General features: G+C 40.6%; 1 protein-coding gene across 1 annotated transcript in view; it reads left to right on the forward strand.

Moving 5' to 3' along the window:
* WDFY3 (WD repeat and FYVE domain containing 3) overlaps positions 1-12,695 on the forward strand; it is a 157,532-nt gene that overhangs the window by 141,780 nt on the left and 3,057 nt on the right. Inside the window, exons 55-64 of the mRNA XM_009327491.1 lie at positions 731-822; positions 1,157-1,369; positions 4,139-4,286; positions 5,342-5,496; positions 5,938-6,096; positions 7,657-7,836; positions 8,896-9,078; positions 9,987-10,083; positions 11,146-11,475; positions 12,536-12,647. Of these exons, the coding sequence (XP_009325766.1) occupies positions 731-822; positions 1,157-1,369; positions 4,139-4,286; positions 5,342-5,496; positions 5,938-6,096; positions 7,657-7,836; positions 8,896-9,078; positions 9,987-10,083; positions 11,146-11,475; positions 12,536-12,647 (1,669 nt within the window). The remainder of the gene's footprint in view (positions 1-730; positions 823-1,156; positions 1,370-4,138; positions 4,287-5,341; positions 5,497-5,937; positions 6,097-7,656; positions 7,837-8,895; positions 9,079-9,986; positions 10,084-11,145; positions 11,476-12,535; positions 12,648-12,695) is intronic.

Genomic DNA, 12,695 nt, shown 5'->3' on the forward strand with positions numbered 1-12,695 from the left:
CTATAGCACATTTATTCCAGTTTTCCTTATAGCATAAGAACAAGGAAGTCAAAAAGAGATAAGAACCTTGCTGTGCTGATTACTCTGGATGCAAACTGGACAGCTGCTATGGTAGCAATTCCCAGTAGCAGGGTTGGCTGCTTAGGTGCAAGCTAAACTGACAGAACAAGATTCTGGTTGTGCAGTGATTGCAGAAGGCTATTTTACTGGCTGTTGCTTTCACTAACTTTCATGCACTGCAGTGGGTCTTTCCCATGACAGGGAGAGAAAAGCAGAAATTTACTTAAACAGAAAAAGAATGACAGAAAAATCATGTTCCAAGAGTGCTTGATGGGGAAACATAAAGGTTCTGAGTTCAGACTGTACATTATTAAGTTGTGAAGACTGAGGAGGAGTAATCTAATGAACGCCTCTAGCTAGAAGGGTAATGTTTGTTTTGAAGAGCGTATGCTGAAACACTATCATCATCCTCAAAAGTCTTAGCAAGGAATATTTGAATTCTTCCTCCTGCGAGCAATCTTACATGAACAACTGAGACAGAATTTTTCATGTTTTATTGCCTGACATTTAAAAATGACACAGTGTTTTAAAGAAAAGACTGAAATGACTTGCTTTATAAAGAAAAGGTGTTAGAATTTGATTTTTTTTATAATTTTTTTTCACCATTGCTCTTCAGTGCCATTTCAATACTTCTCTCCAAATTTTTCTTTTCTTTTTTTTTTTTTAATAGGTTGCAAACAAAATGGCACTAAACTTGGTGATGTAATACTCCCCCCATGGGCAAAAGGAGATCCTCGCGAATTTATCAGAGTTCATCGGGAGGTAATTTGCATTTTAATAATGACAATAGAAAATGTCAGTTGGGACTTTCCACGACATACTAATCTAAGCTTGATTCGTGCAGTCACAGCTACTAGCCAGTCCATGAGTTCTCGGTTGATGGCTAATTGTCGCAAAGGTCTGTAGAACCGGTGTTTCTTTCCCTTCCTTTTTGGCTAGGGAGTACGTTGAGGCAAGACTTGCTTCAAGGAAAAACTTTATCAAAACATAACAAGGATATGTCAAAATACATTCTGCATTTTATTTTGTGGCAGGTGTAGTAGACTCAACTGTTGACCAATATGGCTAATTCTAATGCATGCCCTTTGAATTTCAGGCTCTGGAATGTGACTTTGTGAGTGCACATCTGCATGAGTGGATTGACTTGATCTTTGGCTATAAACAGCAAGGTCCTGCTGCAGTAGAAGCTGTAAATGTCTTTCACCATCTCTTCTATGAGGGGCAAGTGGACATATATAACATCAATGATCCATTAAAAGAGACAGCTACCATCGGATTCATTAATAACTTTGGACAGATACCAAAGCAGGTATACCTGTTGTAGAATTCTTATTTGCCAGATGACACTCAAATTGAAATGTATTAATATAGAACAGTGAAATTGTTTAAGGAGTGAAACTTCCTGGGAGCGTTTTTCCATAAATATTCTTCCAGTGATGTGAAATCATTTACATTTCCATCATAAATGCAACAAAGATCAACTTTGGGCTTTGCTTGTGAGATTAGAAATGTCTTCTCCCCCCGCCCCTTTGCACCCTTAAAATAAAGGCGAAATGAATTATGGTTCAACTCTAAAAATCAGCATCAGAAAAATAAGTATGTTCCTGCTGCAAAGTCAGAGGGGAGCAGTGAAAGTGCAACTTCAAAGTAATGCCTAGTGTTTAGGTATTTTAAGTTATTCTGTAATAAAGTAATTTCTCTAATAACTTATGCTTCCTTTTTTTACACCAGTCTCTTGGTGTTCTGCAGGGGTTGGCCACATCTTTTATTTGAAGAATCTGTTGACAAAAACCTCAAAATTTAAATTAAGAAGATTGACTCTTGTAGGACAGCTATAGCTAAGGAGCTATATAGACACATTTTTGCTGCAGCTTTAAAGTTTGTGTTCTCTTTAAGAGATTACATTAAATTATTAAGTGTAATATTAAATCTAAAGTTTTACTGTGTGGGTTTTCAGTTTTTTTGGGGGGTTGAGGGTTTCTTTCTTTCTGTTTTTTTGGTTTTGGGTTTGTTTTTTTTTAATTAGGCATTTCTTCCGGATTTTTTTGCTGTCCAGTGAAACTTTTAAATGTCATTGGTGAATTTTTCCAATCCTGGATCTGGTGGAAACCACAGATACCTTCAGCAATTCACTGGAAACCCAACCCATGTGTTGGGAACTCTAGACTACAGCAGCACATAATGTTTCGGGACAGCCACAGGATATTTCCTGTGGGGACCCACTAACAGCTGTCTGTCATTGCTTGGAAGGAAGGCTAAGAACTGCTCATCTATCCCCTATGGCTGGTTTTCTCCTTTTCCTTCCTTGCTCTCTCTCAATAATCTAGATATGTAGTGGCTGTGGGTTTTTCTCCTTTTAAGTAGTAATCAGTCACTGGGTTGTGATGATAATCAGACATGGCCCAGCTAAAGCCAGGTGAACAGAAAAAGACTGGGGCTGGGAGCAGGGCAATGGAAGAGCATTGCAGCTGAGTCCGAAGGCCTGCCTGAATCTTCAGATGCCTGTTAGGTACAAGCCTATGATGAGGTCTACCAGGAATTGCATGATGCTTTGCTAGAGGAAATAGGCAGACAGCAATAAACTTGGGAAACTCAAAACTCCTTCCTTAAGTCATTTTTGATGGTGAGTGCTCTTGGAGCACGTTTTTACGTAACTGTAGAGTTTTGCTATGACTCTCTCTGCCAGGGGATCTAGGGCAGGCTATCTCAGTGACGTGGCTGCTGTGCACTTTTTCACTCCTTTGCTGCATGGAGATGTAACATGAGGACTACATCTTCTTTATCACATGTCTTCCACCAGTAATGCCCCTGGTAGTTTTGCTTCCCATTTTAAAAAGTTGTGCTGCAAAACATTCCAGAGCTGGTGCTGCGTTTGAAAGAGGGCTCTCGCAGACTCTGCAAGGGTCCTGAGATGCCACAGGCTGGGGGGTCAGAGCAGAATGAATAAGCAAGAAGAACGGTCGCTCAAAGGAGAAAGGAGGTTTTGTTTTTGTTTGTTTTCTTGCTGGAACCGGCCTTTTTTTGAGATCAGTTGTCCATGTGAACACTGTATGATGTGCCTTCTCTCTCCATCTTCTCATAGCCCAGCCAGACGGGAGGCATGCTGTAGTTCAGGGAGAGCTGTGGCACATAGGCCTGTTGTTACCCTTCATACCCAGAGTGTAGGTGCGAGCAGTAGATACGTGTGCGCATGCTCATAGCTCAGCTACCTACAGACTATGCATGTTCGCTCTGTTTTGGATAGGCAAACAGGTAATACATCTCGAAGGGCTGTAAGGAAAATAACTTTTAGCCTTGGAATTTCAGTTCTCTTTTCAGTGCTGTAATAGCCTCTCTGCGAAAGAGTAATCGAAATGTTATAAAATATCACTCAATGTTTATATTTGTCATTTACATATTATAATATGTAGCATCTACCATCCAAGATGTTTATTATGAATTTATCACGTGATAAACCTTAGTGTGTGTCATGGATGATCACGGCTTATTAGAAGTGATGATTGGCTTGTTTAACACTGTCTGACATACCAGGAATGGTCACTGAAGCAATAAAATGGAAATTCAATCACTCGTATTGAAAAGCTAGGCAGAAGATAATCAGGTGCTAAGATGCGTTTCTTATGCATGATTGTTATATGTGGTCCAATTACATGCCACCCATGCTGTTACTCTGTTCTTTGGTAGTCTGGCTGCCTCCAAGTGCGTGAGCTGCTGTTTGTGGGACACAGTTTGTTTCAAAGCCAAAAATTAGCTTTCAGTTTGTCCTAGGTTAGAATTTAATACTGCATTATGCATCAACTTTGGGATTTTTGCTTGCTTTACTTCAACTGCTTTTGCAACTGGAGATAGCTTTAAAAATACTTTGCCCATTATATCCTTGTTGGATTTCATATTATTTGTTGAAATCTTATTGAAATGGTTGCCATAAGTAATTAGTGAATACTGAGAACAGTTAAGTAACATTTGCTGACCTGCAGAATTTTTAGAAGGTAAATTGGGCGTATTGATGATCTTTTTAAGCTTGTGCTCTTGTAAACCTGTAATTTTTGATGATAACTAATTTCTTGATGAATTTCAGCTCTTTAAAAAACCACACCCACCGAAGCGTGTTAGAAGCCGACTGAATGGAGAGGCTATGGGAACCTCTGTGCCCCCTGGTTCCACAAGTGACAAGATTTTTTTCCATCATTTGGACAACCTGCGGCCATCTCTTGCCCCAGTGAAAGGTAAACTGTGAAACCAGGGTAATTATTCCTCTTTCTTTGCCAGAGCATTCAGAGTTTCTGCAAGATCGTCCTTTTCCATGTTTTGCTTAATTCTAATGTTCTTAAGCCTGTACTTTTGTGAGAAAGACAAATTTAAAACATCCTAATGCTGTAAGACTGTGTTCTTAGCTACCTTAAAGTGTACTTGGGAAGCACCAAATCTGTGCCGGTTTAGTGTAACTTTTTTAAAATAGAGGGATAAAATTGGGCCCAAGCACCTCTTTAAAGTTTTAATTTAACAAACAATATTCAGGGTACATTGCTTCTGGGCCTGCAATAGCCTCAATTTTTGTGATTTTCATAGCAGAAGGATTCTTTATCGCAGTGCCAAGAAATACTGAGAAATATTGGCAGAGAAGGGGTGGTGTTGGTAGCTGCACTGAGATGAAAAAAAGGTGGGTTTTGACTTCATATCTGACATTGGACTGAACAAAAGTTAATTGTCTGTGAGGCAGGTAAATGCTACACAGTGATTTCTTTCCTAGTTGATTAAATGAATCTGTGCCTGCCTGCTGTAAAGAGAGAAGGACATACTATTACACAGGACATAGCAGGGCTACACTCTTAAGACAGGAAATTAGAAAGCACTAATCTATATTTGCAAAGCTTGGGGAAAATCAGGTGGGACACCACGGGCTGTAGTCAGAAATGAAGCCTGTGGGAATGCTTGGCCAAGATGTTGGAATCGATACCAAAAACTTTTTTTTATTTGTGCTGAAAATGATACAATCACTTTTAATGACTGCAGACATCTTGTCTGAAGAACACCTTGTGCAGCATTGCAGGTGGGATCAGAGCTCTCGGTGATCCTTGGGGTGTTCTCGCCACTACTGATGGTGCTTAGCCCTGCCTTAGTTAGGAATATAGCAAAAGTTGCCACCGTTGCAGTTGAAACAAAGATTTGTATAACATAGCCAATACAGAGATCCTGCTTTTGCAGAGCGTCAGGTATTTAATGGGATCAGATAGTATTTGTCTGTGCTAGCAATAAAACATAACCTCATCTTCTCTTTTAGAGCTCAAGGAGCCTGTGGGACAGATCGTGTGTACTGATAAAGGCATTCTGGCAGTAGAACAGAATAAGGTTCTCATCCCACCTACATGGAATAAAACTTTTGCTTGGGGCTATGCAGACCTCAGCTGTAGACTGGGTACTTACGAGTCGGACAAGGTTTGTAATCTGAAATTTGTTTCAGCGCTGAATGTACCAAAAGCAATTGGTACTCAGTAGTGAAAAAATCTAACCATGGAAATTTATTTCGCATGTGAATGAAGTAGTCTTGTACTGCATATGTTTTTTTGCTCCCTATCTGATGTTCTTCATCAGAATGCTGGCAGAATGGCATAAACCAAGTAATAATAATTTTTTACCAGGTCTGCAAAACATGAATGAATTAAATCTATGCAGTTAAAGTTCATCTCATGTTCCCTCGGGAGGCATCTTATGGCAGAGGCTGGAATTGCTTCTATTTGAGGAAAAACTGCATAAGGGGTAGCAGCGATATCTTAGTTTCTTAATGGTCTAGCGTGCAGGGTGGCACTCAGGTTTTTATTTTTATCCTACCAAACACTAATCCTGCAAGTAATTCTTCTGTGTGTTCTTTATTTTTAGGCAGTAATTGTTTATGAATGTTTGTCAGAATGGGGTCAGATACTGTGTGCCATTTGCCCCAACCCCAAACTAGTTATCACTGGAGGAACAAGCACAGCGGTGTGTGTGTGGGAAATGGGCATCTCCAAAGAAAAAGCTAAAGCCCTCACGCTGAAACAGGTAAAGTACAATAAAAATGCCTTTTAGGTAAATTATGTTACAAGATCAAAGGAATTATGAAAGGGGTATTGCTCACATAGTAAGCTTTGAAACCGAGAGTCCAGCAGACCTTTGGAGAACTGAGTAGTCAAGGTACTGATCTGCATTGAAAGTAGGCAAAATGCATCTCTAAAATTGTATCGTTTTTAAGGGTAGTTGATCACCAGGAGCTTTTCGGAGAGATGGGGAATTTGGTAGTGATGTTAACAAAATTATACAGGTGTGTTTTGTGAAATCATCTGCTTTATTGTAGTGTTGTATGTAAAATAACCCCATCTGAAAACTGTGTCAGGGAGGGCAGTGAAGGAGACTGTCTTAAAGTTTCATTTTCCTTTTTAAATTTTTTTAATTACTTTTTTCTTTAAAAATGTATATATTTAAATTACACTTCTGTGCAAAACTTTGCTCTTTCTAGCAGTGATGTTTGTGGAGCAGAGTATACTTGTTCAAGATCACCTTAAGTTGTTCTTGCTTTGTTAATTGAAAACATCAACTTTTAATCTAACAAATGAGCACTTGTGCTTTAAAATCAGTTGCAGCTAAGTGCAGAGTAAGTCTTGTGTGTTTACAAAAAAAAAAAAAAACACCAAAACCACAAAACTCACCCACAAACAAAACAAAACAAAAAACCCAGCTACCTCAAAATATTCTAGAAGCTGTGTATCATTGTTATAGGTAGCTAGGTTGTTAAGTGATACTGTTCCTGTTAGCATCTTAATAGCAGGACTTTTTCCAGAGGAAAGCTTCCGCTCAAACTTAAAGTTAGAAAATTATTTAATAACTTCCCTTGTGCAGTCTCCAACAACTGTCCAAAGCTGTGTTTCCAAACTGTTTTACTTAAGAACGGTGCAAGCTAAAACACCATGTCTTGAATTTCAGGGCAGCATATTGAAGGCCATTTACTGTACTTTAGCCAATGATTTGTAACTGAGTAAACTGCAGTAATCTGACTGTATTCCAGACTCCTGTTCCAATGGTTAGGTTAAGCCTAAAATGTGAAAACAGGGTCTAATACAAGTAGATGCTTGTAATTTTATCCTCCTTCCAATTGACTTTGCCTTTTTGGTTGCAACTCTTTCTTGTCTCTTTCATCCTTTTTCAAACATCAACAGAAGTTTATATAGGAGCCCTTTTATATTTACAAAGAATTTCTGTTTTCAGCATGTAATTTCAGGTGCAGCCTGGAACGCATACTGACCCTATAAATAGGCTACTGATGTGGATGGAGGATGCAGAATGGGTTGGAAATTTATTTTTGGGTTGATTTTTTTTTTCTTTTTCAGTAGAAGGCTATATAACATTAGACCCTTGAAATTTGGTTTTGTGAGAGTACTTTTTAAATGGAAAAAATATTACGCATATCATTTTCAATTGTGAAAATAGTTACCAACTGAATACTTGTAAGTCGGTGGCATCTTCTGATAAGATACTCATGTTTACATTATCTGAATCTTTTCAGATGTAGTAATTTTTGTGCTCTCCCCTGATTGCAGCTTGTTCCTCCTGACTTTTGTTTTGCAGGCATTACTGGGTCATACTGACACTGTCACATGCTTAACAGCATCTCTAGCTTATCACATAATTGTGAGTGGATCACGGGATCGCACCTGCATCATCTGGGATTTGAATAAACTGTCTTTTCTAACACAGCTTCGAGGTCACAGGGCTCCAGTTTCAGCACTCTGTATAAATGAATTAACGGTAAGAACCAAATACCATTCACCAATGTGCAGTGGGAACAGTAGCAAGAGTCAGAAATTGTTAAACTGAAGAAAAACAAACTAGGCTCTTCTGTTAGTTTGGCAAAACTTGTATAACTCATCTGAAAACTAATTAGCTGGTTTAGGGAATAATTTGCATCTTTTGTCCAGAGACGCACGTGGGTTTATTCCATGCAGAGCAGCTTGAGCTTGGAAGGGCTTACCAACAGTGCTGGCAGCAGTATAGCTAGTGTGGCGTTCAAAGTGGGTTGTCAAACCTGCCACAGGAACTAAGAAAAGATTTTGATATGTGACTTTGGTTAACTTCTGTTCTCTTAGCTTAATTTAAAGGAAGCAGAAGATACCTTGAATGAAGCTGCAGTGAAAATTGTAGCGGAAATAGACATATCCTAAAAGCTTGTCTCTCTGTCCTATAAGTTACAGGCTGCCATTTATCCAGCTCCCATGCACGTCAAAGAATTTGCCTGAGTTGAAACTTCATGTAGCTGGTCCATCAGGGCTGGATGGACCATGTTGCAACTGGAGCAGATGTAGTGGTTGAAATCAAGACAAAACGCGGCTGTAATGCAAAGAGGGGGTAGCAAAAAGCACAGTTTATTAGCTGCTAGTAGTCTGGTGGTTGTAGTGTTGCCAGTGTTTTAGACTGCAGCTCCTGTTTCGCCTCTGCACTAGTTTGGACCATCTCTTGCTCTTTTCACAATAACGAAGCAAATGAAATTTAAGGTGGTACTTGGGGAAAGTACTGAAAATACACTGTTGGATTGTTTGCTGTGAAAAGTGGAGGAATTGGTCTACTCATTGTACGCTGTAAATACAGCAGATAGGTTGCTACTAAGTCTGGTTTTCTATGTACAATTTTAAAGAAATGCACATCGGCCTAAAGATTTGTTTAGGTGGCCAAACTCAGCTTGACTAGAACTTCCTGAAAAGTGCCAGCCTTGATGGCTGAACTTGGCTTATAAATGAACCTGGCTTATATTTTTGCTGAAGAAAACCTGAGGCTTGTATTGAAATATGGAGGTGTTACTTGTCTTTGCAGGGGGATATTGTATCATGTGCTGGCACTTACATCCATGTATGGAGCATTAATGGCAGCCCTACCGCAAGCGTAAACACTTTCACTGGCCGAAGCCAGCAAATAATGTGTTGCTTTGTGTCAGAGATGAATGAGTGGGATACCCAGAATGTCATAGTAACGGGACATTCAGATGGAGTTGTCCGGGTAAGTACCAGGAATCACTGCTTGGAAAAATAAGTTTACACCTTAGTAGAAGAAGTAGTAGTAGTAGTAGTAGTAGTAGTTAGAGAAGTCACATCTATCCAACACAGTGTCCTGGCTGGTACCAAAAGCAGTCCTGCTATACTTGGGTGCTCCACCTGAACAATTAGTTCTGCAGGAAGGAGGGAGTCTAGGCTGGGTAGACAATGCAGACTGCTTTTGGTGCTGGGACCAGCTGTGCCATTTCTGCACAGGGTGGTGCACTGTATCCTGTTCACAAGTTAGATGGACACTGAAGATTCATGGAAAACTCTTTCAGTGAGCTGACATTCCTATGCAGTCTTTCAGTTTTCTTTCTCCTTTTCGATGCACCTGTTGTGATGTGGTAACTAGCAATAGTCAGCAGCATACATTTTCCTTCCTGCTCTATTTTGGTCACTTTTTGGTCACCAGCTTTCATGCCTGGAGATTGTCGTTTTCGTTCACCATTTTTGTTCTACACACCTTGAGACAATTCATTTTGCTGGCTAGAAAGAAAAGAGGAACTTAGTGGCATCTCTGATCACTGCGAGTCTAACCCGATTTTCAGTACTTTGCTGTGTGCAGTCCTGGGTCTGCCTTAACTGGAGTCTGCTGGTCAGATTGCTATGTGGAGTGGATTTTTTTTATTTGAACAGCTAAGATGTTGAATAACAGCACAAGAATTGTTCACTTGTGATTCAGGCATGAACACAGATGTCCTTTTATAGTATCTCGCCCCCGAAAACAGGGCTTAGTATGGAGATATGACCTGCCTCTCATGCTACCAGTGCAAACGCACAGTTCTAATAAGCCATCTTAACTCTAGAAATAGTTCAGAAGAAAGCCAGGAGTTCAGTACGTGCCACTTTGCTTATCCCCTGTCCCTCCAGTTCTGGCGGATGGAATTTTTGCAAGTACCAGAAACACCAGCTCCGGAGCCTGTGGAAATGCTGGAAATGCAAGAGGATTGTCAGGAAGCACAAATAGGTATGTCTCATGACAATTGTTTTGTATTTGCGTTTTATCTGATCTTTGCTATACATAGGTAAAATCCGGTGGTTATACAGTGCAGAATGGACAATGGGGATTTTGTCTTGAAAGACAATAGACATCCAGCAGGCGTAATAAATAGAGCATCTGAGTACCTTGTTCACCACCTTGCTTATGGTAGTTTCATACTGCTTTGAGTAAGAAAAAATCATGCCCATCATAGGGGTTTTTTTTCTGTGAAGACCAAACTTTTCTCTGTTTCTGCTATCGGTGAACCCAATAGATGCTACCATTGTCCAAAAGCTAGGTGTTTGGTTTTTTTTTTTTTTAATTTTGAAATGGAATTATAGCATAACAGCAGAGTTTAAAAATCTACTGATGGAACAGCATGCTGTTTAGACAAGCAGTGCTGGCCATATCATTTTCCCCTGTCGGAAGATTTTGTTCTGTGCTTGATGGGTGTTTCTTTTAGCCATCTCATCTTCCTCTTGCCCTCTTCATATTGAAGATATGATCTGGATTTGGACCTGGATCACATGATACTCATTAGTAATTATTATATAAATACAGCTCTTTTTTTTCCAGTGTCACTAGGAATATAAATATCTTGGGCAGTTGCTTTTTTTGTATTAACAAAACCTGTTATTAACAAATCTGCATCATGTTTCTCAGTCAACCAGAGTTTCAGCATAGCTGACTCTGCCTACTTGTGTAAGTTTTGCTGAAAGGCAGCAGGATTTGGTTTTGCTAACTTGAGCATTTTTGAAAATTCTAGTCATTGTGTCTATCATAGCCTACCTCAGACGGACTATCGTAGGAAATAGCTTCAGCTAAGGAATGCTGTTTTCTGACAGACCAGTACAAAAAAGATGAATAGTGTGATTCCTGGCAGGAGCTGAATCTCTACAAAGGCTTTGAGATGCCTGCATGCAGTTTCCCTCTAGTCATGCTGTGGCAGTACCTATTGGGTTGTAGGTAGTGCAGCAGCAGAATAGAGCAAAAGCTCAGGCTATAAGCAGCCTTGCTAACAACGTCTTCTCTCCTGTGGGGTGAATCCAGGGCAGGAAGCCCACGAAGAGGACAGCAGTGACTCTGAGGCAGATGATCCATGCATAGGCCAGGACACGAAACTGCAGGAGAGCCAGAGTCAACCAAGCAGCACCAGCCACAGGCCTAGGTCATCATCAAACAGAGCAGCAGCAGCGTGGTCAGCAGACAGCGGCTCTGATGACTCCAGGCGTTGGTCAGACCAGCTCAGCTTGGATGAGAAAGATGGCTTTATCTTTGTGAATTATTCTGAGGGACAAGCAAAAATGCATCCCCATGCTCAGGTTAACCACCCGCACCCCAGCTATGCTGAAGCACGGCACTACAGCAAGCTTAAACCAGGTAAAAGAAATTGGGCACACTTCCTCTGTCAGATAAATGTGCTGTCAGCACTTACCCATAAGGCAGTCTCTCTCTGTCTATGCAGCTTTGAGCAGGGTTGGCTGATAAATTCCAAAATGGTCAGTGAAGAGAAAAATTTGTGTGCAAAGGTTGCATCTTGTTCAGGCTTTTCCTGAGAAGCTGTGGCCGGTTTACCCTGGCTGGCAACTAAGCTACTCGCTCACCACCACCATCAATACCCCCTGCAGCAGGATGGTGGAGAGAATAGGAAGAACAAAAGCAAGGGAACTCATGAGTCGAGATAAGGATAGTCTAATAAGCGAAGGAAAGAAGACAAAACAAGTGATGTAAAGGCAACCACTTGCCACCTCCTGCAAGCGGAATGATGACAGCCAGTCTCGGAGGAAATGGCTCCTCTCAGTTTTATTTCTGAGCATGATGTTATATGGTGTGAAATATCTCTTTGGTCAGTTTGAGTCAGCTGTCCAGCTTGTGTCCCCTCCCAACTTACTGCACACCTCCAAACTCCTGACGGGGGGTGGGGGGCAGAGCAGAGTGGGGAAAAAGAGAAAACCTTGACACTCTGCAAGTACTGCCGAACAACAGCCAAAACACTGGTATGTCATCAAAACTGTTTCAGTCACATACCCAAAACACCGCATCATATGAGCTTTTATGAAGAAAAATAATGACAGTTGTAAATCTGAGTCTTGACTTTAAAAAAAAAGAAAATAAATAAAAAAATGAAGCTATCCAGTCCTGTCAGGCTTTGGTACAGGTCTTCCCTGTGTATGTCAACATTCTCTGCAGCTCCCAACTGGACTTAGAGAAATTGGAGGCTCTACATTGTTTCGTATCCTCTCCTTTCTTGCATACACTGGGGAGCAGTTGAAAAATGTTTTTTCCCTGAGTGAAACTTGAGTCAGAGAGAGTTATCTCTGGGGGGGAAATTTTGTCTTTCTACAAAGTCACGCATACAGGTATGTTGGGGGGGAGGAGGAAACAAAAATGAGAACAAGCAAATTTGCTTTTCCCCCTCCTACTTCCCGCTCATTTCTAGGATACAGATGGGAGCGTCAGTTGGTGTTTAGAAGCAAACTAACTATGCACACGGCATTTGATCGCAAAGACAACGCACATCCAGCAGAAATCACTGCACTTGGCATCTCTAAGTGAGTAGCTCGCAAGCGATCGCTTAGAACATTTTTTCAGTGTTGTCA

Source organism: Pygoscelis adeliae, unplaced genomic scaffold (assembly GCF_000699105.1).
Source record: "Pygoscelis adeliae isolate BGI_AS28 unplaced genomic scaffold, ASM69910v1 Scaffold157, whole genome shotgun sequence".
NCBI lineage: Eukaryota > Metazoa > Chordata > Aves > Sphenisciformes > Spheniscidae > Pygoscelis > Pygoscelis adeliae.